We start from the raw sequence: 25,811 nt of genomic DNA, 5'->3' as shown, positions 1-25,811 counted from the left end.
CTGGTCCTAGGCAGCCTGCCACCACAGATGAGTTTCTGACCCCCAGCGGTGAGGGCCTTTGCTCTCAAAAGGTCAGGAACAAAGCCTGCTAGGGCATAGGGGGTTTACACCCATTGGTTAACCAGCAAATTAGCATTCCAAGGCAGGAGGCTTCAAAGAGCCTTTGGTATGCAAGTCTGGCTTCCCTCAAAGGGATGCCCACCCACCCACCCCCCAACCAGGTCCAATTTAGCACCTGGACAGGCAAGAAACAGAATTTGTTTGTGATGGCAGAATTAGGAACTCTGGGACAGGGTTATGCCCACTTCCTACATGAAGTGGTCATAAAGGCGGAGTGACCCCATGGGTAAGTAGCCCATTGGCTACTACCCTACACTCCCCTAACACCCCTAAATCTAGTATTCAGGGGAGCCCCTGGCACCAGGAGATCAGATCCTGCCAACCCAAAAGAATAAGAAGGACTGAAGTGCCACGAAATGCAAGAAGTGAGGAAGAAGCAACTGACTTGAAGCCAACCCTGCCGGCCTGTTTGCCTACTCCCAACAATTGCACCAAAGTCGATTCATCCTGCAAGCTGCTGTGCCTCCAAAAACCTGAGAGTACCACCAGCACTTCTGCAAAAACCCAGGAACTCCTGTGGAGCAGTGGAGTGGTTCCCCTGCACCCTGCAGGTACTAAAGAAAGAACTGTGAGGAATCCAGACTGTGTAAACCCCACATCGGCTAGCACCATCACACCCGTCGCTCCAAGCCCGAGTTGTTGTCGGCTGACGGTGCCAATGCGGTTCCCCAGCCCTCCAGACCCAAAGCCCACCTTGGGTTTCCCCACTGTGAACTTCCTGACGCTGCCTGTAGCCACTGTGCTGGCCCCCCTCTACCGCGAGTGTCCCCGGGGACAAAAACCCAGAGCCTCAAAGCATCTATGCAACTGTCACCCATGGCCCACGGAGAAGAGGACCGCAAGACTTGAGCCCCCCTGTTGGTTCAGCCTCACTGGTCTCCCAGACCAAACCTATAGTCTCTTTTTGACCGGACCTATCCCCATTGACTAACAACCGACACTAATTGCACCATTGCACCCGGCTTCCCTAGTGCTGCTGAAGGTGAACTGCTGGTGCTGCCTTTGACCTAGCCCTGTACTCACTTTAAATCCAAAGGATTGGTCCTGTAAGTCTCTGTAAAGAACTTCTATGCAGTATTTGTTTTTCCTCAAAAGGAGAAAATTGCAGACTTTTAAAAACGGAAAGTATTTCTATCACAAAACTTACTTACCTGATCGTATTGATTTTGGTGACTAAATATATATGAAGATATGTATTATTTTTATAAAGTGGTGTGGATCTCCTTATTGAGCGTATACACCATTTATTGACTGTGTGTATTTGCAGATGTTTAACACTCCTCTCTAATAAGCCTAAGGCTGCTCAACGCCACTACCCCTAAAAGAGCACCTTGTGATTGCTAGAGCAAGCCCCTGTCCACTCAAAAGGGAATATCTAGACTCTATGCGCAGTACACCTCTTTTTTGGTACACTATATAAAGAGCCAGCTTCCTACACCTCTGATAAGCCTAAACTGCTCGCCCACACTACCACAAAGAGACCATTTGAGATTATTAATTTAAACCCTGTACGCCAATATGGGTCGTCTGGACTTTCTACATAGTGTACCTCTCTTTAGTACACTGCATATTAAGCCAGCTTCCTACAATGTGCAGTTAAAAGTCTCTGTCAGAAAGGCACTTTCTGTGAGGTCCTTGCAGAACAGAGAAGTGTGGAATCGTACATCTTTGCAGTGACTGATCCAAATGTTGTTTTGAGCTTATGTTAGTCTTAAAATGGTTTTTACTTTAACTAAATTAGTTTGGGAGCCTTATGGAGTGATTTATTGACTCGAGTGGTGTGTTGGTACTGATGACCCCTAACATGCATTCTCTGAAGGAGCCTTCCATCTCAGTTCCACACCACTAAGAGGTAGGTTGAGCTGTTTTGGAGAAACAGTGCTCCCCTGCTCGGAGCTTATTTTTGCATGGTGGTGGAAGAATTACCCCACTGGGCAACCCAGCTTCGACAGTCATTCACTACAAGCTTTTCATGATCAGCACTAACTTCACTGGCAACAGATCTCCGAAGCCCTCATTTATAAATCACACATTATAGCTATCCTACATCCAGAACTCATACAGTCTTTAAATGTCCTTCACTACCAGTAATCAGATCATTCCCAGCAGATCAAAAAAGCAACATGATAATATCTATCACTACAGCTGCCCCACTGCCAGCTCTCCAGATCCCATTCCTGCCGATCCCCTGTTGCTGGATCTCCTACACGATTAGCAACAGCTCTCACAGTGGTGCTCCAACAGCTATGCATGATCCCACAACCAATGCTGCAAAGGCCAGCTGTGCTCTGACAAACGCATGTCCCTGTCTGTATTGGTATTCAGAAGATTACCTTGCTCTCTTTCGTCACGTCGTGGACAGAAAACTGTACCATGGGGTTCGGATTCTTTCCCAACTTCTTTGTCTGAAAGCAAAAGACCAAGAGGGTTGTGAGGAAAGCTTAGCAGATGAGAAAAAATAAAATGACTGATGAGCAACTTTGCTCCTGCACTTTTGGTATCCTTTGTAGAGTGCCACGTACTTGTGAATTTCACCCTACCCACTCCAAAAAAGGCGCTTGCCTTGATATACTGTAATCCAGCATGTGAAGCCTTGTACGATGGCAAGAATGAGGAACACAGCATCCCCCTGAACATTTCTTGAGTTGCCTCATACAATGCCAATGTAATAGTACTCACTGGAAGGTCTTCTGCCTTGTGAAGATAAATGGCAAGGAAGGCTGATGAAGGCTCCTCACGGGTCTTGGCAGTGACTTCCTTGTTCCTGAGGAGCACCTGTGAAAGCAGCAAAGAGGACTTGTCATGGCGAGGTGAGATGAGCCAATGCATTTCCACACCTGTAAGGTGAAGAAGAGCCGCCCCTCATTCGCAGAGCTTTCCACATACAGACTGGAGATTCAACACTAAGGACCAAAAGGAATTAGTCACTTGGTTACTAGTATGGTGGACCATATTCGTTGCATGTGCTAGGGCCCTGTCCTGCATAATATAAAATGGCCAGAGTACTGGCCTCAGCAAAGATTCTGTAAGGTTGTAGTATGGTTTTCATGGGGAGGAGGGGGGATTTCTTTCCTCAATTAATTGCTCTTTAAGACAATTCTACATGCTATATGATTTATGACAACTCATTTTAGAGGGTTTAGTACCTCACTAATAACCCATACTAATTTTTAAGGTAATACGTCTATACAGCCCAACTATATTTCGCTGTGTGCATAGTCATAACAATATGATAGTGCCAAAAAGTATACACTAACAGAAAATTACTCGTCAATTATGCTCTTCAATATCTATATTGTGATTTACTAACGGCTGTTACACTGTGTTCCTGTGAGAAGTATCTATGACAAGTGAGTGTCAGGCCACCCTGTACTGGAACAAAAAACTAAGTGTCTGAGCAAAGTGAGAGGTTAGTATGTGCTCTCACCTACTGATGGCTTACCAAACACCAGTGCCTAGTAAGGGGATGCTATGCCATTCCCTGCAGGTGACCAAAGAATTCAGGCACAGACAGTATAATCCGGTATCTACTAATGAGAGGAGGGAGACATATCTAAATGCCTGAGAGCTGTGCTCATCCCAAGGATATTTATTCCAATAAGAGAGTGGCCCATTAATTTTTTTGTTTAAATATATTGGTATTTTCCTTTTTTATCATAACTGGCATTACATTTCTATGCAACAGTTTCAGATGTCCACCACAGAAATATAAAGCACATGCAACTAACAATAGGATATGTGTCAATATTATGAAAGCAATTCTAACACATTATTCCTGCCGACAGATACATACATCTCGTAGGAGACATATGGATAGGTCCCAGTGTGCAATTGCTTGGATGTGTTGCTACATCATGGCCTATGAATCTTAAACGAGGTCATACGCATCATTATCAAGACATATCTCGTCCGGGCCAGCACCACAATACCTGACATACATGCAATCCTAACACATAAAAATAGCCTGCCTGTCGGATGCGAACAATATTATGAATAGAATAATATAGATTGGCAATGCGTGGTAGGAGGCCACTTGTGGATACCAATAAGACACGTTTTTAGATCTCGCTAGCGTAGGCTGCGCACATGCGCAGTCTCCTGGTGAGATTTAACGTTTTGGGGATTTTTCAGTAAAGGGCTTTAAGCCCCGCCCCTCTTTCCCATTGGCCAGTGTCACCGTTTATGCTAAACAGCGGCCAGCCATTGGGAAGGAGCTGTTGGTGACGTTTTCGCTCGGCTTTTTCTGCCGTCCCACTTGGATGGCCTCGCCTGCTTTCCTTCTGAAGTAAAGAGTTTCTTATCTTTATGGGGCCAAACACATGGCCCCATAAAGATAAGAAACCTTTTAGCAGGCGAGGCTGTCCAAGTGGGATGGCAGAAAAAGCCAAACGAAAACGTTATGGGGAGTGCTTGTTTTCCTGTTTACCCCCTATCTGTACCCCTTTCCGGGAAATGTTGTCGGGTTTGGAGGGACAGATTGCCTTGAGCTGTTTGCCAAATTTTCACCGGACACCGTTCCTAAACTTGTTTTTTAATTAATAACCGGAGCAGTCTGTTAATGTGAAATGAGTGTATTTTACCTTCTGTCGTGTTCTAGTGTGTGTGTGTGTGTGTGTGTGTGGGGGCGGGGGGGGGGGCTATCCCTGTTCTCCAGGGTCTGGCCTCTCAATTAAGCGCTGGGCTCCGGTCTGTGGTCTCAGTTAAGGGGCCTGGATTTTATGTTTAGAATCTGAAAATAAGTGCATTTCTTTCAACTCACGTGCCGCGAAAACAGAACTCGCAGCTCTCCCAATTAACTGAGTACATAACTCACCTACAGGAGGGTGTATTCTTCCGTCTGTTGTCCCCATAATCCAGTTATAAAACCATGACTATAACTCCCAGAAATTAAAGAGTTAACTTGGAGTGAATGTACTACTCATGCCCGAACCTGGGAAAGAGGAACATTTTGGCGGTGTCTCGCGCTGGTGCGCGCGCAGCAGCTCGGCGGTCTGTGCTCCTGCTGGCACGTCACACCCGCGAGCCGCCCTGCGCTGTTGAAGCCTGCCAAGGACCCGAGGGCTGTTCCCGCTTCTTGAAGCGGGGCTCCGGCAGGTTCTTCCAGTTCCCGTCAATGTGCAGGTATAACCGGCTCCCTTGTCTGGCCCTGGCGTCTATGGGGTTCTTCAGAGTTGCAATATCCTGCAAATATGGGTTGGATTCATTCGACATACTATATAACCGTGACCTGTGAATCACAAGCAGTGACGTGGCAACGGTACCTTATGCAAGCAAGGAAAACAAATCTGTCATTCCCCCCATTTCTGTATTAAAAAGTCCTAATTGAGGGGCAGTGCCCCCTCATACCCCTAGTCCCTGCTGCCACTACACACCTGCCGCACTATTGATAGGTACACCCCGATCACTAGGGTCTGTGAACAGTAGTACCTTTAGCTGGGACACTCTTGTCAGTAATTGGCGCCTCATGCCTACCACATTTGTCTTACTGCAAGCATATGTGTAGACTTCGTTTAAAGATGAGCCCCCACCAAGACCTCTCCACTGTTAATTTACTCATTACTTTTATTGCTTTTACATAAAAGCCATGTTCAGCGACTTGTTGGTATAGTCTGGTCGTATGAGCAGTTCCACTGTGAGGCATGGTGACGCGCATGCCCTTCACGATTTACACACATGCAAAGAAGGTCCATGGAAAAGTCCCGCAAGCCCATATTACCTGGCTCTAGGGCTGTCGACCCTGCTCACTTTTATAAACACATGACAGACCTTGTATAGCGCTACATAATCTCAAATGTCAGTAGGCGCTCTTCTGTGATCTTTGCTATCGCTGTCCAGCATCGCACATAGACTCGAGTCCCTGCAGAAAGGGATTGAGCCCACATAGAGTGAGCAACAACATGGAATAACCTATGGTTGCCCTTGGTGACCTGTTATTCGTCCAAACAGTTAGCAGGCTTAATAAGAGGGAAAAGACTATGCCCAAGGGGGGATTTAATTTATTGAGGTAAGTACAAGGGAGGGACCTCTGTTGAAGGCACGAGCCACTTAGAGATGTTAACTCTAGTCTGCTGTCAGCACCGGCAGTGCCTTCCCCGCACTGACGCCTGTCCCCGCACATTGGAGAGCTCACATCGGCCGTTATTCTTGCAAATGCCCTGTCCTGCCCAAGTGAAAACTGTCGCCCATGGCCTGCCCCATGACCATTGATAAAATGCTGTTGCGGAGGGGATCACGCTTGCCGGCTCCACGAAGGCTGCTTCGGCATTCGCTCTCTCTGTGTAGTGTAAACATAGCTGTGCCCTCGTTCGCATGCTATGTGTATATACTGCGGCGAGGCTATACCAGGCTACCCACACAAATGTATAATTAATCATTACAGTTCGTCCACAACCATGGCCATACGGCATATGGAGCCATTTTGTGGGTTGGCAACCGGATACCCCCTAACAACACAGTTCACGTGCATTTGACAACATTCATGTTTGCATAACCACAAAACACGTTTGAGCTTTGTGGTTCCCTCACTCGGACACAAAACGCATACACAAAGACTGTGGACGATTCACGCACAGTAAGGCCACTAAGAAGAGCTCCTCAAACCGTGTTTCTCTGCGCTACCACACAACACTAGTGCTGATTGCATGGGTGGCATTTCATGGGAAAGAAAACGTGCCTGTTGACTTAAAGAAACTAATTTGAGTTTGTCGGCCTTCTGTTATAACTATAACTATTTTTGGACAAAGGCCACTCTTCACACCTGACCTATAGGATTTGTTCCAGCCTTCCCGAGAGGCAGCATGTCCACGCTCCTGAAACGTCACCTACTGTCCTCTATTTCCATAAAGTGGTTCACAAACAGGGAATTGCTGCGTGAGCTGACTGACAGAGCCTGCCAGATTCTGACTCATGAACCCTCTCATTCAATTAGGTTTTATTTGGTTTTTCAAATTAAACCGACTAAATTGGATGAAATGCCTTCTTTTATGGCAAATGTAGTGTAATATCAAACACTCCATCATTTGACAAGCGTGCACAAAGCTGTTTGGGAAGCATCTCTGAGGCATGTTTTTTACTTTTTTTTTTTAATGATGTACAGATTTGTCAAATGAGGTAAAAGTTACTAGTAATCATTAGAAAACATTTCATGTGGGTCTTTCATTTTAACTGTACCTACAGTCACGGTCACCAATTCTAAAATATGACAGCTGGGCAATATAGATCTCTGTTTTTAAGAAATATAGTACCTATGTCTTGCCTACCAGACAGCTTCTAGATATCCATAGGCGGAAGCTTCTGGTGGTCTATAACAAAAACTTGCAGGGGGCTTTGTCCACCAGTTTTATGACACTCTTGTTTGCTTGCATATTCGTTGGCTTGCCTTCCTGTTCTTGTGATTTTCCCTCCCTTGGAGTGCAGCCTCTTTACAATCCATTTTTTTGATTGTATCCTTCCACTGGTTGGATTTAGGGAAGTACTTTTTTCTTTTTCATTAAGCACTTCTTCAGAGGGCCTGTGTTTCATTAATTTGTCCTATTTTGTGCTGCTTCCCCCTCATCAAATACCCCCCCACCTGCTTCTCTTTTGCTCCCCTAGCAGTGCACTCGTTGTATTTCTTTTAGGAGGAATTGGCAGGTCAGCAGTACTTAAACCACTTTTCTGCATCTCCATTGCTCCCATGTCAACAACTAGTCCCATGCCTTCCCATTTGCGAATGGGTCACCACCACTTTTAAAATTGTGGTTAAGTATTACTGTTTTGCAGTCGGAATTCATTCCCAAAACAGTAATACAAACAATACAGATTCAGTATTGGGAAGGGATGCCCAAAGCACGCCTTTTCCAAATACTGAATCGCAAATGCAAATTGCTAGTCGGTAACAAGTTACTGAGTTAGAGAATAACATTTTGTACATTAGAAAAGGCATTTTTTCGGTCACAAACATCCTGATTCTGCGAATCAGGCTTTTGGGATCGGAAAACTGCTTTATACATCGGGCCCCAAGTGATATGCATCATCTTTGATCATAAAAAAAAAAAGAAAACGGCACCCGCATAGTTCCATAAGGATGTAGCCTTACAGCTAGAGCGGTTGCCCTGGGGGGAACAGGGTTCGAGTCTCGGCAACGACGTTCAACATCCTGTGATTCTGGGCAAATCACTTAGTCTCCCCGTGCCTAACAAAAATGAATGTGTCCGGGGAGGAGCCAAGATGGCGACCGGAGAAGACGCTTGAGCCCCCGGCTCCGTCGGCCCTTGGCCTCGGACTATCATCCTGATCCCTATCCTCGCCGATTTTCGAGGTGCACCGTGTGCGACGACGCGCTGACCGCGCCGCCGCTTTCCCGGAGTCTTAGCCCGCCCGGATGCCGGAGTTCTTGGTGCCTTTGTACTTCGCACTGGACCCCTGCTCTATTGTGGCCTTGGCCGGCCCCCTGGAAGCTCCGCAGTCACCAGACCCGCTGGCGCAAACCTGAGCCCCGCGGTCCCGATCCCGCCTCACACCACGGACTGTCGCCAGATGAGCCGGGGGAGAGAAGCCCGGACACCTCCTGCGCCCTGCACCTGACGGGCTGGAGCTATAGGGTAAGCCCCGGTGTGGCGGGTCTTCTGGCCCGCTCTGTGGACCGCGCTGTGGGAGGCTGCAGACCCCCTTCTTCTATCGCCTAGTCGGCGGCACAGCGAGCCCGAGGGAGGGGAAGCGACTGCGACTATTGGCCTTCACCTGTTGCGGCGCAGACCTGATGGGAATTGCCTCCTTGTAACGACCCCCCCCTGGCCACTGCACCGTTCAGCGGTAAAACATGGCGTTGATTGCCTGCCTGCTGCTGGGGGGGGATGCTCCGGTCTCGCCCGCTACCCGCCTCGCCCTCCCTCTACCAGATTCTAGCTCCACAGTGCCGTCCCGGATTGCTGCCGATGTGGGGGCGCAGCTTCCGCTGACATGCGGCTCCGTTCTGGCTGCCCTGCGGGACTTTCGTCTGCAATTGTGTGCTGGCTTGCAAACACTGAGTGAGCGGTTCGACTCCATACTGTCGGCTGCGGGTCGTGAGCGCCCCGTTTGTTATCAACAAGACATGGGTCGGCCGGTGCTTCTGTCCTCTTGCGGGGCCGCAATGACTGTGTATAACCGTGCTACGCTGGTGTCTGCAACTGGCTTTCCCGGTATCCAGGATCAATCGCTCTCCTGCTCAATTGCGGATACTTTGTTTCCCCGTTCATCGCTGCCTGCTTTGTTGTTGCCTGCCCCACCGCGCCCGCAAGAGTATCCAGCTGAGCGACACCTGACGTCCTCGAGGAATCGTTCACGGTGGCCTACGGCTTCTTTTATGTGGAACTCGTGTACTTTACAGGCCAGGTCTGGATTTTATATGGTGCACAAGGGGACCTCAATAGCCGATCGGCGGCCATTTTGTGACTCTACTTCTACATCTTCTCCCCAGCGGCCATATTGTCTTTGTCTGCACGGGATGCGGGGCCTTCATGTGGGGGCTGGTCTAATCTTAAGCCCGCGATCGGGCCAGGGCTAGGTTGAGTTATATCACCATGGTTTCACGGCTGGACTGGAATCGGACTGGAACTGTTTGCATATGTTGTGCGCACTCGTCGCGAATTGTCTGCCTTCATTTAAATTGCTGTGACACGTTATCTTCACACGATCGCTTTTGGGTATAGTGGGTTTTCAGTGTGTGGAGGCGTGGCTGGCCGGTGGTCCCGGGCGCTCCGAGGTTACGTGGGGCTCCTCCCCGCTTTCTTTCTTTCTTGTTTTCTTATTTTCTTCATTCTATTCCTACTTTCTCTCTTGTCTATATTTCGGGTTCATTGGGCGACAGGCACTATGCTGGGGGGGGGGCAGGCCGTAGCCTCCGCATTGGTGTAGGGTGGGGGGGTAATTCACTGTTTTTTTAGTTCTATGGGCCTTTTTCTTCTATGTCTCTGCGCTATACTTGTTTCGATTCGGGGTCCGGGTGTGGGGTGGATTGAGTGGGGGCGGCTTTGGAGGGGTGCGTATTTACTCACGTGACTATCCTGTTATCTAACTGCACCGCCTCACTGTCTGAGAATTTCTATGGTCGTTTTAATGATGCTGCTGCTCTCCTGTGTGGTGAAGCCATCTTGCGGACTCGAATCTCCTTGGTTCTATCCTTTACTGACTTTCTCTCGAAAAATTATTTTAAAAACCTTAAAATTAACCTTCACTTCTCCTTCCCCTGGTGTCAAGGATCTCTCCAGTGTATACCTCATGAATCGTAGCTAAGCTTGATCATCAATGCACAAGGGATGTAATGTTTGACTCAGTGCTTAACCGTATTGTGGCCGGCCGGAAGGTTGTAGGCCCGTATTTGTTCTTTTACTATGCACAAATAAAGGTTTTTTTAAAAAAAAAAAAAAAAAAAAAAAAAAAAGGAATGTGTCATTCTGTAACGAAACTGCTGCTATGTAAAGCGCTCTGATACCCGATGTCTCGGGTCTAGTTTGTGCTATATAAAATGCTAAAAAAAAGCACACATGTATGATAGAGTATACATCATCATGCTTGCGCACGTCTATTGAATGACACACCAGACAGGAGTGGCTATTTAGGGGCCTTTCTATATACTTTTTTTTATTATTGGTATAAAGCATTGGCAAAGCCAATAGGTTAGCAAGATAAAACTCATTGGCTTTGCCAATGTTTGTTTGTTTTGCTAATAACCTAAATACCAGTCTGCACCAAATTTTCAAGGTCTTATACTATCTGTTTCATTCTGAATTTGCCTCAAAGTGTTCTTACTACACTGTGTGTGTGCGCCTTCACAATGGCCTATATAGATGGTGTCGTAGGTTAGAAAATGACAGGCAATATTGTGATATCAGAAGTGGGGTGATGTGATTGTGGCTGTAGGTGTGAGGAATGCTGCATTCCACAATGCTTGTACTAACGCTAGGATGTCTTTTATAGCATACACCAGAAGAGCACAGTGCATTATAAGTGTCAGCCTCACGCAGGAGTGGAGGAGAATCTCGCAGCTTGACATCCTTGTGCCCGACCCCCCATTCCATCCCACTTTACCAGCTTTTGACACTTGCGCTGGGATACGTCAGTCGCCCTAGTAACAACAACCCATCGATTAGATGAGTGTGTTCTCGCCTCCTCGTGAAGTCTGCAGAGCAGCGAGCGCTATATATAGCCACACGTTTTGTAGTGCTGTCATAGCCAATAGATCTCGCCTTTGGGACCTTATAAGTATTTAAATATGCAGCACAATATCCTTGGTGCAACATCAACTGTTGCATGGCTAAACACTTATAATGTCCTAAAGGCGAGACCTATTGGCTATCCCAATGCTTGTTTAAACATATCATCAAAACTAAAACTTACAATACTACGAACTGCCATTCAAGAGATGTTGAACAGGTCGCTGTGAGAGTGGCCCATCCATGTGGATTCAAACAAGGTATGCAGGGAAGTTCTACATAGCTCTGTAGATATGAGAATACATGGAGGCAAAGATTCTCACTAATAAACTATGAAGTTTGGTATTTTTATTTTCTCCACTGTGATTTTACTTGCCTTTGCTACTATTTGTATTATAATAATGACTACTTTAATCAATATTTTCTATGACTGGTTAGGGCATATTAAATCCCTGTTATTATACCTTTCTTTTGTTTGTGTGCTTTTTTGGGAGGAATGAAATTGGGTAGGCTCCTCTTTTTCCCTTAAAGTTCTCTGGCAGGTCTGTTGCCCTCCAAACAACTGTTGTTTCTGATGGATACTAAGTCTGGGTGGTGAACTCCACTCCACACGCGGAGTTTGCAGAGCTTTCCGCGCTCCGCGAAGCTTGCGGTGTTCCGAAAAACTCTGCTTTGCATAGCGGAGCGGAGTATTTTTCCTCGCTCGCATTTGTCAACGTTAAGTTGGTGAGCGCGAGTGACGAAAATCAACGTTCCACCGAGATTTTTCCTTGTTCGTGATCGTCAACATCAAGTTGGCGATTGCGAGCGTGGAAAATCAACCTTTCGCCGAGATTTCTCAACGCAGGTGTTCAGATTTCTCATTGCAAATGGTCGCGTATGCTCGCGACCGCTCGCGTTAAGAAACTGTCAATTTGCATTGAGAATGCTGGCGCTCGAGTCAAAATCTACTCGATCAGCAGAAAGGAAGTCGCTCCCGCTTACGCTGTGCATGGTGCCATTAGCGATGATTGCACAGTGCCTACAAGCATCTAGCACTGAAAATCATCGCAAACAGCAGTTATCTAATGCACTCCGCCGCTTGCCGAGCTTCACGTGCTTTGAAGAGGTTTTTTTGCACTTCGCGGACTTCTGCGTACTTCGCCCAGGCTTAATGGATACAGTAGCACCCGCATGTTCCTTCATTAAACCCCTTCGCAGGCACAAGACTGGATCCAGAAACTTTCCATAGCTACATACATCAAGGACGTAGGCAGAGGCATCATGACATCTCAGACGAAGCCCCACAACTTCGTCGAAAGTGAAGTATCACCTACATGAAAGGCACTCGGCGAATTGTAACTCCGTTCCAGCTCCAAGACTTTTACATTCCCCCCTCAAGGCAAAGGATGTAGAGGACAGAGCCAAATGAAAATAAGAAGTAAAGAAAGGAAAATGCTACTTACCAGTATGCATCTGTTATTGGCATGTAGAGCTGCAGATTCGTATACTTTTACATAGATCGCCATCTGAGCTCGGATGTTTGCACTTTGTTTTTGTCTTGGAAGAAGTGTTTGTAGTCACGAGGTAGGTGACTCCTTCCTAGGACGATAGTGCGCATGGGCGTCGACTCCATCCTTAGATTGTTTTTGTCACGAAGGGTTACGATGGAGTAGTAAGAAGAAGAAAGAGATGTCCATGTGTAATGTATCTAAGTAAGATAGTACTAGAACAGATATAGGTATCCGGGGAGGCGGGTGGGCGTATACGAATCTGCAGCTCTACATGCCAAGAACAGATGCATACTGGTAAGTAGTATTTTCCGTTTGAGGCATATGAGCTGCAGATGGTATACTTTTGCATAGACTATACATCAGTTACCTCCTTAGCGGTGGCTACCTGTATCTGTTGCAGTGGTTTGAAAAAGTGTTCTTAATACAGCCTGGCCCACACTAGCTTGTTGTTTTGCCTGAATATCTACACAATAGTGTTTTGTGAAGGTGTGTGGTGTAGCCCAAGTTGCTGCTTTGCAGATGTCATCTAGGGGAATGTTCCCTAAGAATGCCATGGAAACCCCTAGTTTGCTTGTGGCATGAGCTCTAGGGGGAATGGTTAATGTGTGTTTGGCTTTGATATAGCATATTTGGAAGCATTTAAAAATCCACCTTGCAATTCCTGCCTTTGAGATAGGATTGCCTTTATGAGGTGGGGAGAAAGCCACACAGCGTTGTTTGGTCTTTCTAAAGGAGTTTGTCCTTTCAATGTAGTAGAGTATTGCTCTTTTAACGTCTAACGCGTGAAGAGCTCGTTCTGAAACTGAGTCTGGTTGAGGGAAAAACACTGGGAGTTCAACAGACTGGTTGAGATGGAAGGCAGATACGACTTTGGGTAAAAATGTAGGGTTAGTCCTAAGAACCACTTTGTTATGATGGATTTGTAAAAATGGTTCTTATATGGTTAATGCCTGGAGTTCACTAACTTTCCTGAGAGATGTGATAGCAACCAAAAATGCTACCATCCAAGTGAGGAACTGTAGTTAGCTTTTGTGGAGAGGTTCAAAAGGGGGGCCCATGAGTCTGATAAGGACCACATTTAGGTTCCACACTGGAGAGGGCGGGACTCTGGGTGGAATTATTCTTTTAAGTCCTTCCATAAAAGCTTTGATAGTCGGCACTCCAAACAAAGCCAGACGTTGTCTGTTTTGGAGATAGGCTGCTATGGCAGCTAGATGTAGACTAATAGATGTATATGCTAGGTTACATTGTTGTAGATGCAAGAGGTAGCAGATAATGTTCTGAATAGAAGCACTAGTGGATTGATTTTGTTGTTTGTACAATAAATGACAAATCGTTTCCATTCTACTGCATAGCATGCTCTGGTGGTGGGGCGTCTAGCTTCTTTAATGATATTCATACAGTCTGGTGGAAGATTTAGGTAGCCAAACTCGAAGACCTCGGGTGCCAGATCGCAAGTTTGAGGTGATTGGGATCTGGATGTCTTATTTCTCCATGGTTCTGAGTGAGAAGCTTGGGTGAGAGACGTAGTTTTTTATGAGGAACTACTGATAGTTCCAATAGGGTCGTGAACCATGGTTGTCGGGCCCATGTTGGAGCAACTAGGATCATTGTGAGGGAATGCTGTTTGAGTTTCCGAACCACTAACGCAATGAGTGGGAGAGGCGGAAAAGCGTAAGCAAATTTGCCTGACCAGGTCATCCATAGCACATTGCCTTCGGACAATGGGTGTGGATACCTGGACGCGAAGGTTGGGCATTTTGCGTTGTGGCGAACAGATCTATTTCTGGGTGGCCCCACTTCTGAAAGAATGGAAGAAGAACATGAGGATGAAGTTTCTATTCGTGGATCTGCTGTGTTTGACGACTGAGCAGATCTGCTATCTGATTGTGTACACCTGGGAGGTGTTCTGCAAGGAGATATATGTTGTGCGGAATGGCCCATCACCATATGCTTTGAGCTACGTGTGAAAGCTGCAGAGTGTGTGTTCCCTCCTGTTTCTGTATGTAGTACATTGCTGTCATGTCTGTACGGACCAGGACAGCTTTGCCTTAAAGGTGGAGTTGAAAAGATTTTAACGCTAGGAAGATTGCTAACAATTCCAAGTAGTTTATGTAGAATTGTCTTTGTTGGGTGGTCCACTTGCCCTGGATGGTATGGGTTTGAAGATGAGCTCCCCAGCCGGTGAGCGATGCGTCTGCTGTTAGCACTGTCTGTGGAACCGGGTCGAGGAACGGCCGCCCTTTGGAAATGGTTTGTGTGTTCTACCACTGCAGAGAGCGATGGGTGCGGGCGTCCACCAACACCAGATCTGTCAGCTGACCTTGAGCCTGGTTCCACTGACATGCCAAACATTCCTGTAAGGGACGCATCTGGAGTCTTGCATAAGGGACGAGGAGAATGCAGGAGGCCATCATCCCGATTAACTGCATGAACCCTTGTGCTGGTAGTGAGTGTTGAGGCAGAAATTTTTGAGCTTTTGAAGTGTCTATTGTAGCCTCTAGGTATTGTTGTATGCTGGATGGTTGGAGATGGTATTTGGTGAAGTCTACTGTGAATCCCAAGCTGTGAAGCCGCTGAATTGTGTTGTGTGTGTGTTGCACACAGCTGCTGTGTGATTTGGCTTTTTTGAGCCAGTCGTCCAGATAAGGGAAGACATGAATATGCTGTCTCCTTAAGTGGGCTGCAACTACTGCGAGGCATTTGGTGAAGACTCTGGGTGCTGTAGTGACCCCGAGTGGGAGGACTTTGAATTGGTAGTGTTGACCATCTACCACAAACCTGAGATATTTCCTGTGAGCGGCGTGAATGGGAATATGGAAGTAGGCGTCCTTTAGATCCAGAGTGGAGAGAAAGTCGCCCTGTTGAAGTAGTGGGAGCACATGTTGAAGAGTGACCATGTGAAAGTGGTCTGACTGAATGTAGAGCTTTAGCGGTCTGAGGTCCAGTATGGGCCTGAGGAAGCCGTCCTTTTTTGTAATTAGAAACTACAGGGAGTAAATCCCTTGGCCTTGATGAGGCAAGGGGACTGGTCCTATTGCATGTTTTTGTAATAGACAGAGAACCTCTTGTTTGAGTAGTGTTAGATGTTCCAAGGACATGGGACGCTGTCTGGGAGGAATGTTTGGGGGGGTAGAAGTGAGTTCCAGGCAATAACCATACTAGATAATTTGTCTTACCCACTTGTCTGTAGTGATGGAATTCCAGACAGGTAGGAACTGTAAGAGACGTGCCCCAACAGGAGTGGGATGATAGGGGGGAAGTGCAGGGAAGTCACCGTTTAGTGGTAGGGGGGTCTGGCTATTGTTGCCACAACCTCTCCCTTTATTGTTGTTGCCTCTGTAGCCTCTGTGAAAGTATGCTTTTGGGGATGTTTGAGTGGGGCTCTTGTAGTAGGAGGAGGGTTGTTCTGAACTCATGGTTTTGCAGCCGGCTCTGTAGAAGGAGCGGCGAAAAGAGCCTCTAGGGGAAGGGAACTGTAAGGCCCCCATAGACTTAGCAGTTTCGGTATCCTTCTTCATCTTTTCTAGGGATGTGTCAACTGCGGGCCGAAAAGATGTTCCTGATCAAACGGTTGATTTAAAATAGCAGTTTGAACCTCCTGCTTGAATCCGGAAATCCAGAGCCAAGCGTGTCTACGCAACAAGACGCTAGTGTTAATTGCACGAGATGCGGTATCGGCCGCATCGAGCGCACATTTTATTGGGGTGTTGATAAGGAGTTGGCCCTCCTGGATAAGGTCATTGGCTTTTTGTTTGTACTGATCAGGAAGGTGTTCCATAAGCTGTTCAAGCTTGCCGTAGTGAGCCCAGTCGTACCTGGTCAATAAAGCTTGGGCATTGGCGATCCGCCAATTGTTTGCAGCCTGCGACGCAATACGTTTCCCGGATGCGTCATTAATTTGGATTCCTTCTCGGAAGTGGGGGTGCCGCCTGTACTTTGTGAGTTTGCACGCCTGCGTGCGTTAGTTACCACAAGGGAATCCAAGGGAATCTGATCTTTAATGTAAATTGGGTTAACGGGAGCTGCCTTGTATTTTTTATCCACCCTGGGATTGAAAACCCTGGTTCTGACTGGGTGCTTAAAAACTTCAGGGTCATGTTTTAGCAAGCCTTTTAACATTTGTTGGCATGCCTGTTGATTTTTGCGAGGGTGCGAAGGTTTCCAGCAAAAAATCTTCATCTAATGGGTCGGAATGTAAGGGGACCCCATGGTATTGGGCAGCCCTGTTGATTAGGTGCGCAAATCCAGTGTTGTCATCTGGTGGTGACGGCTTAGATGGATAGAGATCCGGATCATTATGTGGGTCGGGATCTGTATTGTAGTCACCCCAAGTGTCTACGTCATGTGGGATGTTATGTGAATCATCATCCCCATGTGGATCTATATCTCTACCTGTGTCATCCTCACTATCTGATGGTTGAGGTGAGAATATAGGTTGCGGGGAGTGTGGTGGAGAAATCAATAGATGTGGATTAACTGGAGGGGGAGAAGGAGGTGGGGACGTGTTAGTGCCCATCTCCTGTTGTTTGAGAGTTATAGCAGGTTCTTCTGCAGTGTCCATTTTCCTCTTTTTTGGAGGCTTGGTGAGTTTGCCCGTGTTCGGATCAATAAACAGAGTTTTTTGCTTTGGATGTGCCAAATCAGGTGTAGGCTGTGTGGGCAAAATGTCTTTGTTCGGTGTCGAAGATTTTGGGTCCGAACTTTCTTTGGAGAGAGCTTGTGAGACTTTCTGTGGGGTCTTAGACTCTTTAGGTTTTTGCGACTCAGAAACTTTTTTCGTCTCCGACGCTTTTTTGGAGTCAGATGACTTTTTCGCCTCCGAAGATTTCTTCGGTTCTGAGTGTTTGTCCTTGCTATGCTTCGATACCGAGGGCTCTGGCATCGAGGCTGTCTTCGGCGTGGACAAGTGTTTGACTTGTTACTTCGGTGCCGAGGAGGACTTTCCGGCGCCGGAATGGGGTTGGCTCGAGCCCGAACCAGAATGCTTATGTTTAGCTTTCATAGCCTGGCCCGAGGGTGGGGCGTCTGAAACATGTTGCCAGTGTCGACCCTAGCTGGAGGGCGAGGGTGTAACCGGAGCCTTCGGTTTATTTTTCAGGAGGGGGGTTTCGGTACTCACGGACCGCTGAGCCGGGGTGACTGTCTCCTCTTCGGTGTCAGAGTCGTCGGCCTCCGAGATGAGTTCTTCATCACCTGATTGTTCCGGCTGGATATTGGGGTCTGCTTCGAAAATGTCCGGTATCGAACTGCTTCCGCGAGACATTTCGTGCAGTCGAGCCCGACGATCACGGATGGTTTTCTTCGACCTGAACGATGCACAGGCCTTGCAGTTTTTATCTTCGTGCTCCGGGGAGAGGCAGGGATTGCACACCTCATGCAAGTCTGTGTGTGGGATCTTAGCACCACACCGGGGCATTTTTTGAACGGAGTCCTTTCCATTGACTGCATGCGTGGTCAGCGCAGAGAGGCCCAACGGCCCGCGTCGAAGATCGAGGTGGAGGAGTTTGTTTTAAGATGCGCATCGAAAAGGGAAACGCGATCGAGACAATGCCATGAAGCGGAGAGGGATTTCGCGTCGAAGGTTGATTCAAAATCGATATCGACCCGGAGCGCAGCAATTCACATCCGAACCAGATTGCGGGAAAAAACAATCTAAGGATGGAGTCGATGCCCATGCGCACTATCGTCGTAGGGAGGAGTCACCTACCTCGTGACTTCAAGGACTTCTTCCAAGACAAAAACAAAGTGCAAACATCCGAGCCCAACACCAGATGGCGATCTATGCAAAAGTATACAATCTGCAGCTCATATGCCTCGAACATATCTCTTCAAGAGGAGAAATGTGAAAGTCACAAGGCATCTGCGAGAGGTCATGTATATATCAGAAAAGACTAGCAAACATAAGTCACTAGTTCTAAAGAGTAATTTCGTAACTTCAGTGATTGAACAATTCCCATAGCAAAAAACAAAAGGAGGGTTGAGAGCAATAAAGATTACATTTCAAAAAGGAGGGATTGCAACATCACCCTGGTAAAATGACATTGCTCTTTCAACAGAAAACCAAGCAATAGTGCCTAACAAAAGAAAGCACTGTGTGCACCACAGAGCTACACGTGGGCTACACAGGAGCTTCTCTTAAGAGTGATGTAGTTCCCTAGTGAAGTGAGCATATAATCTTAAGGAGCCTGCTTACTAGCAACTGCATACCAAAAGAGACCTCTCTCGAAATTGTCTGTTTCCTAATGGCCTTATCAAGCTAGTGACCTTGATATCCAATATACAAGTTATCATCTAACCTAAACAACCCTGTCCTAGGAAAAAGTAGCACAATGCCCTTCTAGGGGTTAACCATATGCAAACATTTGTGCTCCTGAATCACCTTACAAAGATCTATATCTCTCACCCTAGACCAAGATGAAAAGATGAATAACCTACCATAAAATAGAGCCCTAGTAGAAGGGTCCCTAGAGAAGAGAACAATGTCAAGAAAGTTAATAAGAACTTGATGTATGTCTCTTAAGTTCTAAATGTAAAGGTTTCAATTCTGGTGATTGGGTGAAGAATCTCTATACCTCACTGAAACACAAGGTCTTCACTTCAAGAAAGTCAAATCGTAGGAGAAAGACCATGTTGAAGAATGTCTGTGTAACTTCACCACATGGACTAGTTTGGCACAAATAAGATGACCTGAGCCCGATATAATTTTAATATCTTCGGCAGAAGAGGTACAAGAGGAAAATCATAAAGCAGGAGAATTTTCAGTCAATCACTAAAGCATCCTGTAAAGGCCCTTGAAGAAGCAACTATTTGGGCATTTCTTATTGCAAGAAGTTGCAAACAATTCTACCACTGGGAAGCTCCAACTCTGAAATGTTGGAAGAAGCACTTCTTGATGACTCTCCCACTCCTGATTCATGAACCAACATTCTGTTCTAGAAGTACAAGTAATTTACCTTCTGTAACAGCTTATCAGGTAGAGACCACATCTAGCCGCAGATTCCTTACCTTTGAATTTCCGCAGGCGTCAAACTGGATCAGGATGTTTTTTCGTGAGTAGTACACTTGGGCGTCAGTAGGTGGCGTTGATTGGCTACAAGTGCATCGTACGCACCAGAAGTGAAATTGCAGTACATATATAGGGGCCACCCGGACGTGCTGACGTCAGTTTCTTTTCATGAATTTCCACACCAGAAGCGCGGAGCCATGCAGTGCACTGACCGCTGGTGTAAAAAGTTAGGGCCCTGAAAGGGATCAGCTCTGTTCCTAGAAATTTGTTCGCCAAGCAGGGAGGATGGGTGGGTCTGTAAGGAATCTGACACTAGATATAGTCTTTACCATTTAAGGTGTTACTGAAGGTACCTAACTTGTTCATCTGATAGACTTCTAGCTGCAGATTCATTTCCTTTGACTAGCTACCCAAGCAATACCTCCCCGGAGGTGGGTCTGCGGACCAATTTCAAACAAGAAAGTCCTGCAGGACCAAAAGGGCAAACTGCCAATCCCTATGGACCTGATCGTCCAGCCAGTGGTACTTGGTAAAAGTGTGTAGAGATGCCCACGTTGCTGCCTGGCAGATGTCCAGGACTGGAACTCAGTGTGATAACGCAGTGGTCGCAGCTTTATCTCTGGTGGAATGAGATCGCAAACCTTAAGGAGGTTGCTTCTGAGTCAGTGCATAGCATATTTTGATGCAGAGCACGACCCACCTCAAGATGGTCCTTTTCTACACCGCTCGACATTTCCGTGCACCAACTTAGCCAACAAAGTGTTGGTTGTCCACCCGGAACTCTCGTGCGCAGTCAAGGTAGAACAACAACACTCTTTTTGGGTCCAGACGATGGAGTTGCTCCTCTTCTTTAGAGGGATGTGGAGGAGCGAAAAAAGTAGGCAAGGTGAATAATTGGCCTACAAGAAATGGGGTCACCACTTTTGGCAGAAAGGAGACCCTTGTGCAAAGCACCAGTTAGTCAGGATAGACAGAGAGGTAAGGCAGCTCAGATGATAAGGCCTGCAGCTCGCTCACTCTGCAGGTAGATCCAATTGCCACAAGGAAGGCTGTATTTAATGTGAGGGTCAATTGTGGAGAGGCTTGAAAGGAGCACTCATTAAGAATGTTAAGACCAGATTAAGATCCCACTGAGGCATGATAAATGGTGAAGGAGGAAAAAGATGATTAAGACCCTTTAAAAACCTATGTACAATAGGGGACTTGAACAATGAGGGTTGATCAGGCAGCTGCAAGAAGGTAGAAAGAGTAGACAGACAGCCGTTAAGAGTGCCCAGAGCAGGGCCCTGCTGGGCAAGGAAAAGAATGACGAGCAAAGCTTCAGAAAGAGGGGGAAGAAAGAGGATCAGTTGTTTTTTTTGCCTACCATGCCACAACATTTTTTCCCAAGACAAGCGTATACCATCTTAATGGAGAGACGCCTGGCTACCAGAACGACATGACAGACTTCAGGAGGAAGGTAGAAACCTATCAACTGCGATCACTCAATCTCCACACAAGAAGGCGGAAATTGGACAGGCTCGGACTCTGCTTATGTGACAAAATATCCTTCCGATGAGGCAGACTGATCGGAGGATCGATGGCTATGCTCAGTAGTTTGTTTCCCCAGACTCTCCGTGCCCAGTCCATAGCCACAAGGATGGCTTGGGCCCGGTCATACCTGATCCTCTTGAGAACTCTGGCCAGGAGAAGTATGGGAGGAAAGGCGCACAGAGAGCCTGAGTTCTACTTGAGAAAGTGAAAACCGTCCCTGAACAAGAGCCGCTTTGGGAAGTGCGCAAAATTGTGGACATTGCGTGTTTTCAGCGGAGGTGAACAGGTCTAACTAAGGCTCTTACCACTGCTGAAATAGGCCATGCGCCACCTCCAGGTGGAGATGTCATTTGTGATCCGCTAAGCATCAGCGGCTGAGTTTGTCTAGTCTGGCGTTCAGAAAACCTGCCAGGTGTTGAACCACCAGGGATATGCCCTGCTGTTCCAGCCATTCCCAGAGATGCAGGGTCTCCTGACAAAGGGTCCACAACCCCACACCACCCTGTTTGTTGCAGTACCACATGGCAGTGGTGTGGTCTGTAAAAATCTGAAGTAGCCTTTGCTTGATTGAGGGCAGAAAGACTTCCAATGCCAGTTGGATTGCTCAGAGCTCCAGCATGTTGATGTGGAGTCCTGATTCCGCTGGAGACCAAAGTCCTCTGATCTTCAGCTCTCCCAGATGGTCGTCCCATCCCAGGAATGATGCATCTGTCTCTACTATCAGATCAGGTTGGAGAAGGGCGAGGGGTCTGCCTCCGACGCAATTGCGGTTTGTTAGCCTCCACTGCAGATCCTTCTTTGCAGTACTCTCCGAGATCTGGACCATGTCGGAGAGATTTCCCTATGCGGAGCCCACTGGAACTTTGGGTCCCACTGCAGAACCTCCATATGCCAGCGGGCATGTGTCATCTGCAGTCTGGAGGAAGCCCAGCAGCCTCAGAGTCAATCTCACCAAAATGCAGGATAGAGGGTGAAACATCAGTATCATAGTCTGAATATCCTGTGCTCGCTGCTTTGGAGGATAAGCCCAAAATTGCACGGTGTCCAGAACAGCTCAGATGAAAGGGAGACTCTGAGAGGGAGTCATGTGTGACTTCGGCATGTTGATAGTGAACCCCAGCAAGTGCAGGAGGTTTGCTGTAGTCTGGAGGTGGGAGACAACAGCCTGGGGTAAGCCCACCTTAAACAGCCAGTCGTCGAGATAGGGGAAGACTAGCACCCCTGATCTTCGTAGATGGTCTGCAACTACTGCCATCACCTTGGTGAACACCCGAGGAGTGCTGATAAGGCAAAAAGGGAGCATGGTGAACTGAAAATGCTCATGCCTACATAAACCGCAGATCGCGTCGATGTGCAGGCAGGACGGGAATGTGGAAATATGTGTCCTGCAAGTCCAACCCTACCATCCAGTTTCCTGGTTCCAGGATAGACAAGACCTGAACGTGAACATTTTGAATTTCTCCTCCTTGAGGAAGAAGTTGAGGGCTTGGAGATCTAGACTAGGACAAAGGCCTTTGTCCTTTTTGGGAGCCAGAAAGTAGAGGGAATAGCAACCACAGCCTACTTCTGGCACAGGAACCCTCTCAGTGGCTTAGTTGGCCAAGACAGCCACGACTTCCTCGCAGATGATCGTCCGTCAGCTGGTCATGAGATGGTGGCATGGCGCGAGGGATAGTCTTGAAAGGTAGGGGGTAACCCCTTCGGACAATCTGAAAAGCCCACCTGCCCGATGTCATAGACTGCCATTAAGGCAGGTGATGGCGAAACATGCCGCCAACTGCATGTCGATGGTGGTAAAGGGGCAGATTAGGAAGGTTTGGAGGATGCAGTTGCCGGGGGATGGCAAACTTACCAGGTGACAGGCTACCTGACCTACGAGGTCTGTGGGTACCGGGCACTCGGCTATGCAGGGGCTAGGGAGCATGCGCTGCTCGCTGGCTGGGAAGATATTGGTGCAGTTGGAAGCCACTTCCGTAGCCACAAAAGGAGATAAAGGCAGACAGTAGGTGACACGGGGCCGAAGAGAGGCCCAAGGACCTGGCCGTAGCACAAGAGTCCTTAAATCGTTTGAGCGGCGATTCAGCCAAGACTCCGAAGAGGCAGGTGCCCTCGAAGGGCATGTCCATAAGGGAAGCTTGGACATCCCCTGAAAAGCCAGTCATCCTCAACCAGACATGGTGCCTCAGGGCCACCGTCAATTAAACTGCTCTGACCAGTGAGTCGGTCATGTGGAGTCCACATTGTATGCCGCAACTCACCCATTGGCAACAGCCTAAGAGAGTACGGCCCGGGCCTCCTCCGGGACCTGTGACACCACTTGTGCAACCGTGTCCCACAGAGTGTAGAAATAATGGCACAAAAGGCATGCAGTGTTCACAGGCCACAATAAAAGGCTGGCGGCAGAAAACCTCTTCTTCCCCAGAGTCCAGCCCTTTGGATTCCCTATCCAGGGGAGCGGTAGGGAATGCACCTTGGGATGTCAAGGCTTTGACCACCAAGCTCTCCAGGATAGGGGGTTGGGTGAGGAAGTTTGGGTACGCTGGGGCGGGGTGGTGCGGAGGGCTATCGTCCTATTCACATGAGCCCCAGTGTTGGGTTTGGACCAAGTCCCCAAAAGGATGTCAGTGGGGGCATCATTGAATGTGAGTAGAGGTTTGGACAAGGAAACTCCCGACAGTAACACCTGTGTCAAGACGTTAGACTTGACTTCCACTTAGGGCAACTGAAGGTCAAGAACCTCAGCCACTCTCCAGAACACCATTGCATATGAGGCTCCCTCCTGGAGAAGTGTGGCTCAATGGTTAGAGCGGCAGACCCTGATGCAGAGATCTGGCCCGGGACCAGGGTTCAATTCCCGCCTCGGCGGGTCTTGGGCTCAATTTCCTCGGACCTGGTATTTCTCGCCTCGGTGCCTACTCTAATCATGGGTCCCACTCTGCACCTCTGGGCAATAGCGGCCCCCCCCAACGGCCCCACCAGCGCTGGGGATGCCTGGCTTCACCTTGGGGGGTGCCCAGGAGTGGACATTTCACAGGGAAAGCCAGGAAGGGTTCCACAGCGGTATGAGTACAAGCGCCAGGACGCCCCGTCACTGGGGCAGCAGTGCGCTATACAAGTACAAAATTTCATTTAATTTCCTCCATAGGGGGAGAAAGCATACCATTATCTGGGGAAGTATCTAGTCCACTGGCTCCACCCAGTTCCTCACACCAGTCCAAATTTGGGTCTTCTTCATTGGACTGGTATTCTGCAGGGTCCAGTGACCCTTCCCATTTCTCCCCAAGACCTAACCCAGGGAAATGGGGTCAGGCTCTGATCTAGGAGGCAAGGTTAGGAGGCATGGATGGTATGACCGGTACCGGTCCAGACATAGGAATGGATCCCGGGGGGTCCACTGGAGACAGGGCAGGAGCTGCCGGGGGCGTTGGCATTGGGACAGGCGCCCCGAAGGGTTGAGAGGGTACGACCGGTGCAGGTCCAGATCCAGGAATGGATCCCTAAAGGTCCACTGGAGCCAGGGCTGGAACCACCGGGCTGGAACCAGATTAGGCCCCCTCTGACCGCACGGGGCCTGAAGGCGCACTGGCGGCATTGGGCAACCCAAAGATGAGGTGCATGGGCTCATAGAATTATTTCAGTTGAACGGGGATGTCTCCGGCTCCTGGAATGTTGGAAAGGCGCAGATTCGCCCCTGACACATGAGCTGAGAAACTAGGCCTTAAATGCCAATGCTCGCTCATGGCGTCAGCCAAGGAGAAGTCGAAGACCAATTCAACTTGTTGCTCATTTTCTCGTACCTCTTACCTGAATGGTCCAACGAGGACTTGTGGTGGGGCAAAGACGACTTCGGACTACTCCCAGGACCTTCCTCTCTACCGAGACCTCAATTTGCACAGAGTTCCAAGCCAGGCTGTCATGAGCTTTAGGAGCCACTCCCTCAAAGCTTTCCGATTCATGGCGCAGCAATCGGAGCGCGACTTCGGGTCGTGGTCACGCTCTAGACACCACAGACAGACAAGGTACAAGACCGTCACCGACATCGGCCTGTGACAAGCTCCACAGGGCTTGAATCCTAGATGGCATATTCCCATCACACCAGGATGGAAACCTCAAAACTCTTGACAAAACATTGAAAAAATCCAGTCAAAAAGTGACTGGGAGGGCGGCTCTTCTCCAGATCAGCGCTGGCTGGCACAGAAGGAAGAAAACTGCCGTCAGCGTGCCAGTTTAGCGCCAATATTGGTGCTGCGATGTCACTTCTGGCGCTGACAGCACTGACGACGCACATGGAGCCGATCAATGCCTCCAACTGGCACACAAGGGAACTGCTCATGAAAAATCTTCCAGATCCAGTCTGACCCCTGATATAAACCAAATGTAAGGAATCTGCAGCTAGAAGTCTCTATCAGATATCAGCTGTCACATTGTGCTTCTTAATAGATGACCTGCTGGCAGCCTAAAACAAAATCGCCATCGCATCTC

At 48.0% G+C, this 25,811-nt stretch overlaps 1 protein-coding gene across 1 annotated transcript in view; it reads right to left on the bottom strand.

Moving 5' to 3' along the window:
- ESYT1 (extended synaptotagmin 1) overlaps positions 1-25,811 on the bottom strand; it is a 429,479-nt gene that overhangs the window by 202,342 nt on the left and 201,326 nt on the right. The window contains exons 13-14 of the mRNA XM_085600294.1: positions 2,800-2,895; positions 2,454-2,525 (exon numbers count right to left, since the gene is read on the bottom strand). Of these exons, the coding sequence (XP_085456420.1) occupies positions 2,454-2,525; positions 2,800-2,895 (168 nt within the window). The remainder of the gene's footprint in view (positions 1-2,453; positions 2,526-2,799; positions 2,896-25,811) is intronic.

Source organism: Triturus cristatus, chromosome 4_2 (assembly GCF_964204655.1).
Source record: "Triturus cristatus chromosome 4_2, aTriCri1.1, whole genome shotgun sequence".
Taxonomy (NCBI): Eukaryota; Metazoa; Chordata; class Amphibia; order Caudata; family Salamandridae; genus Triturus; species Triturus cristatus.
Note: the sequence above shows the minus strand (reverse complement) of the source record. Positions and strands in the feature narration are given on the sequence as shown.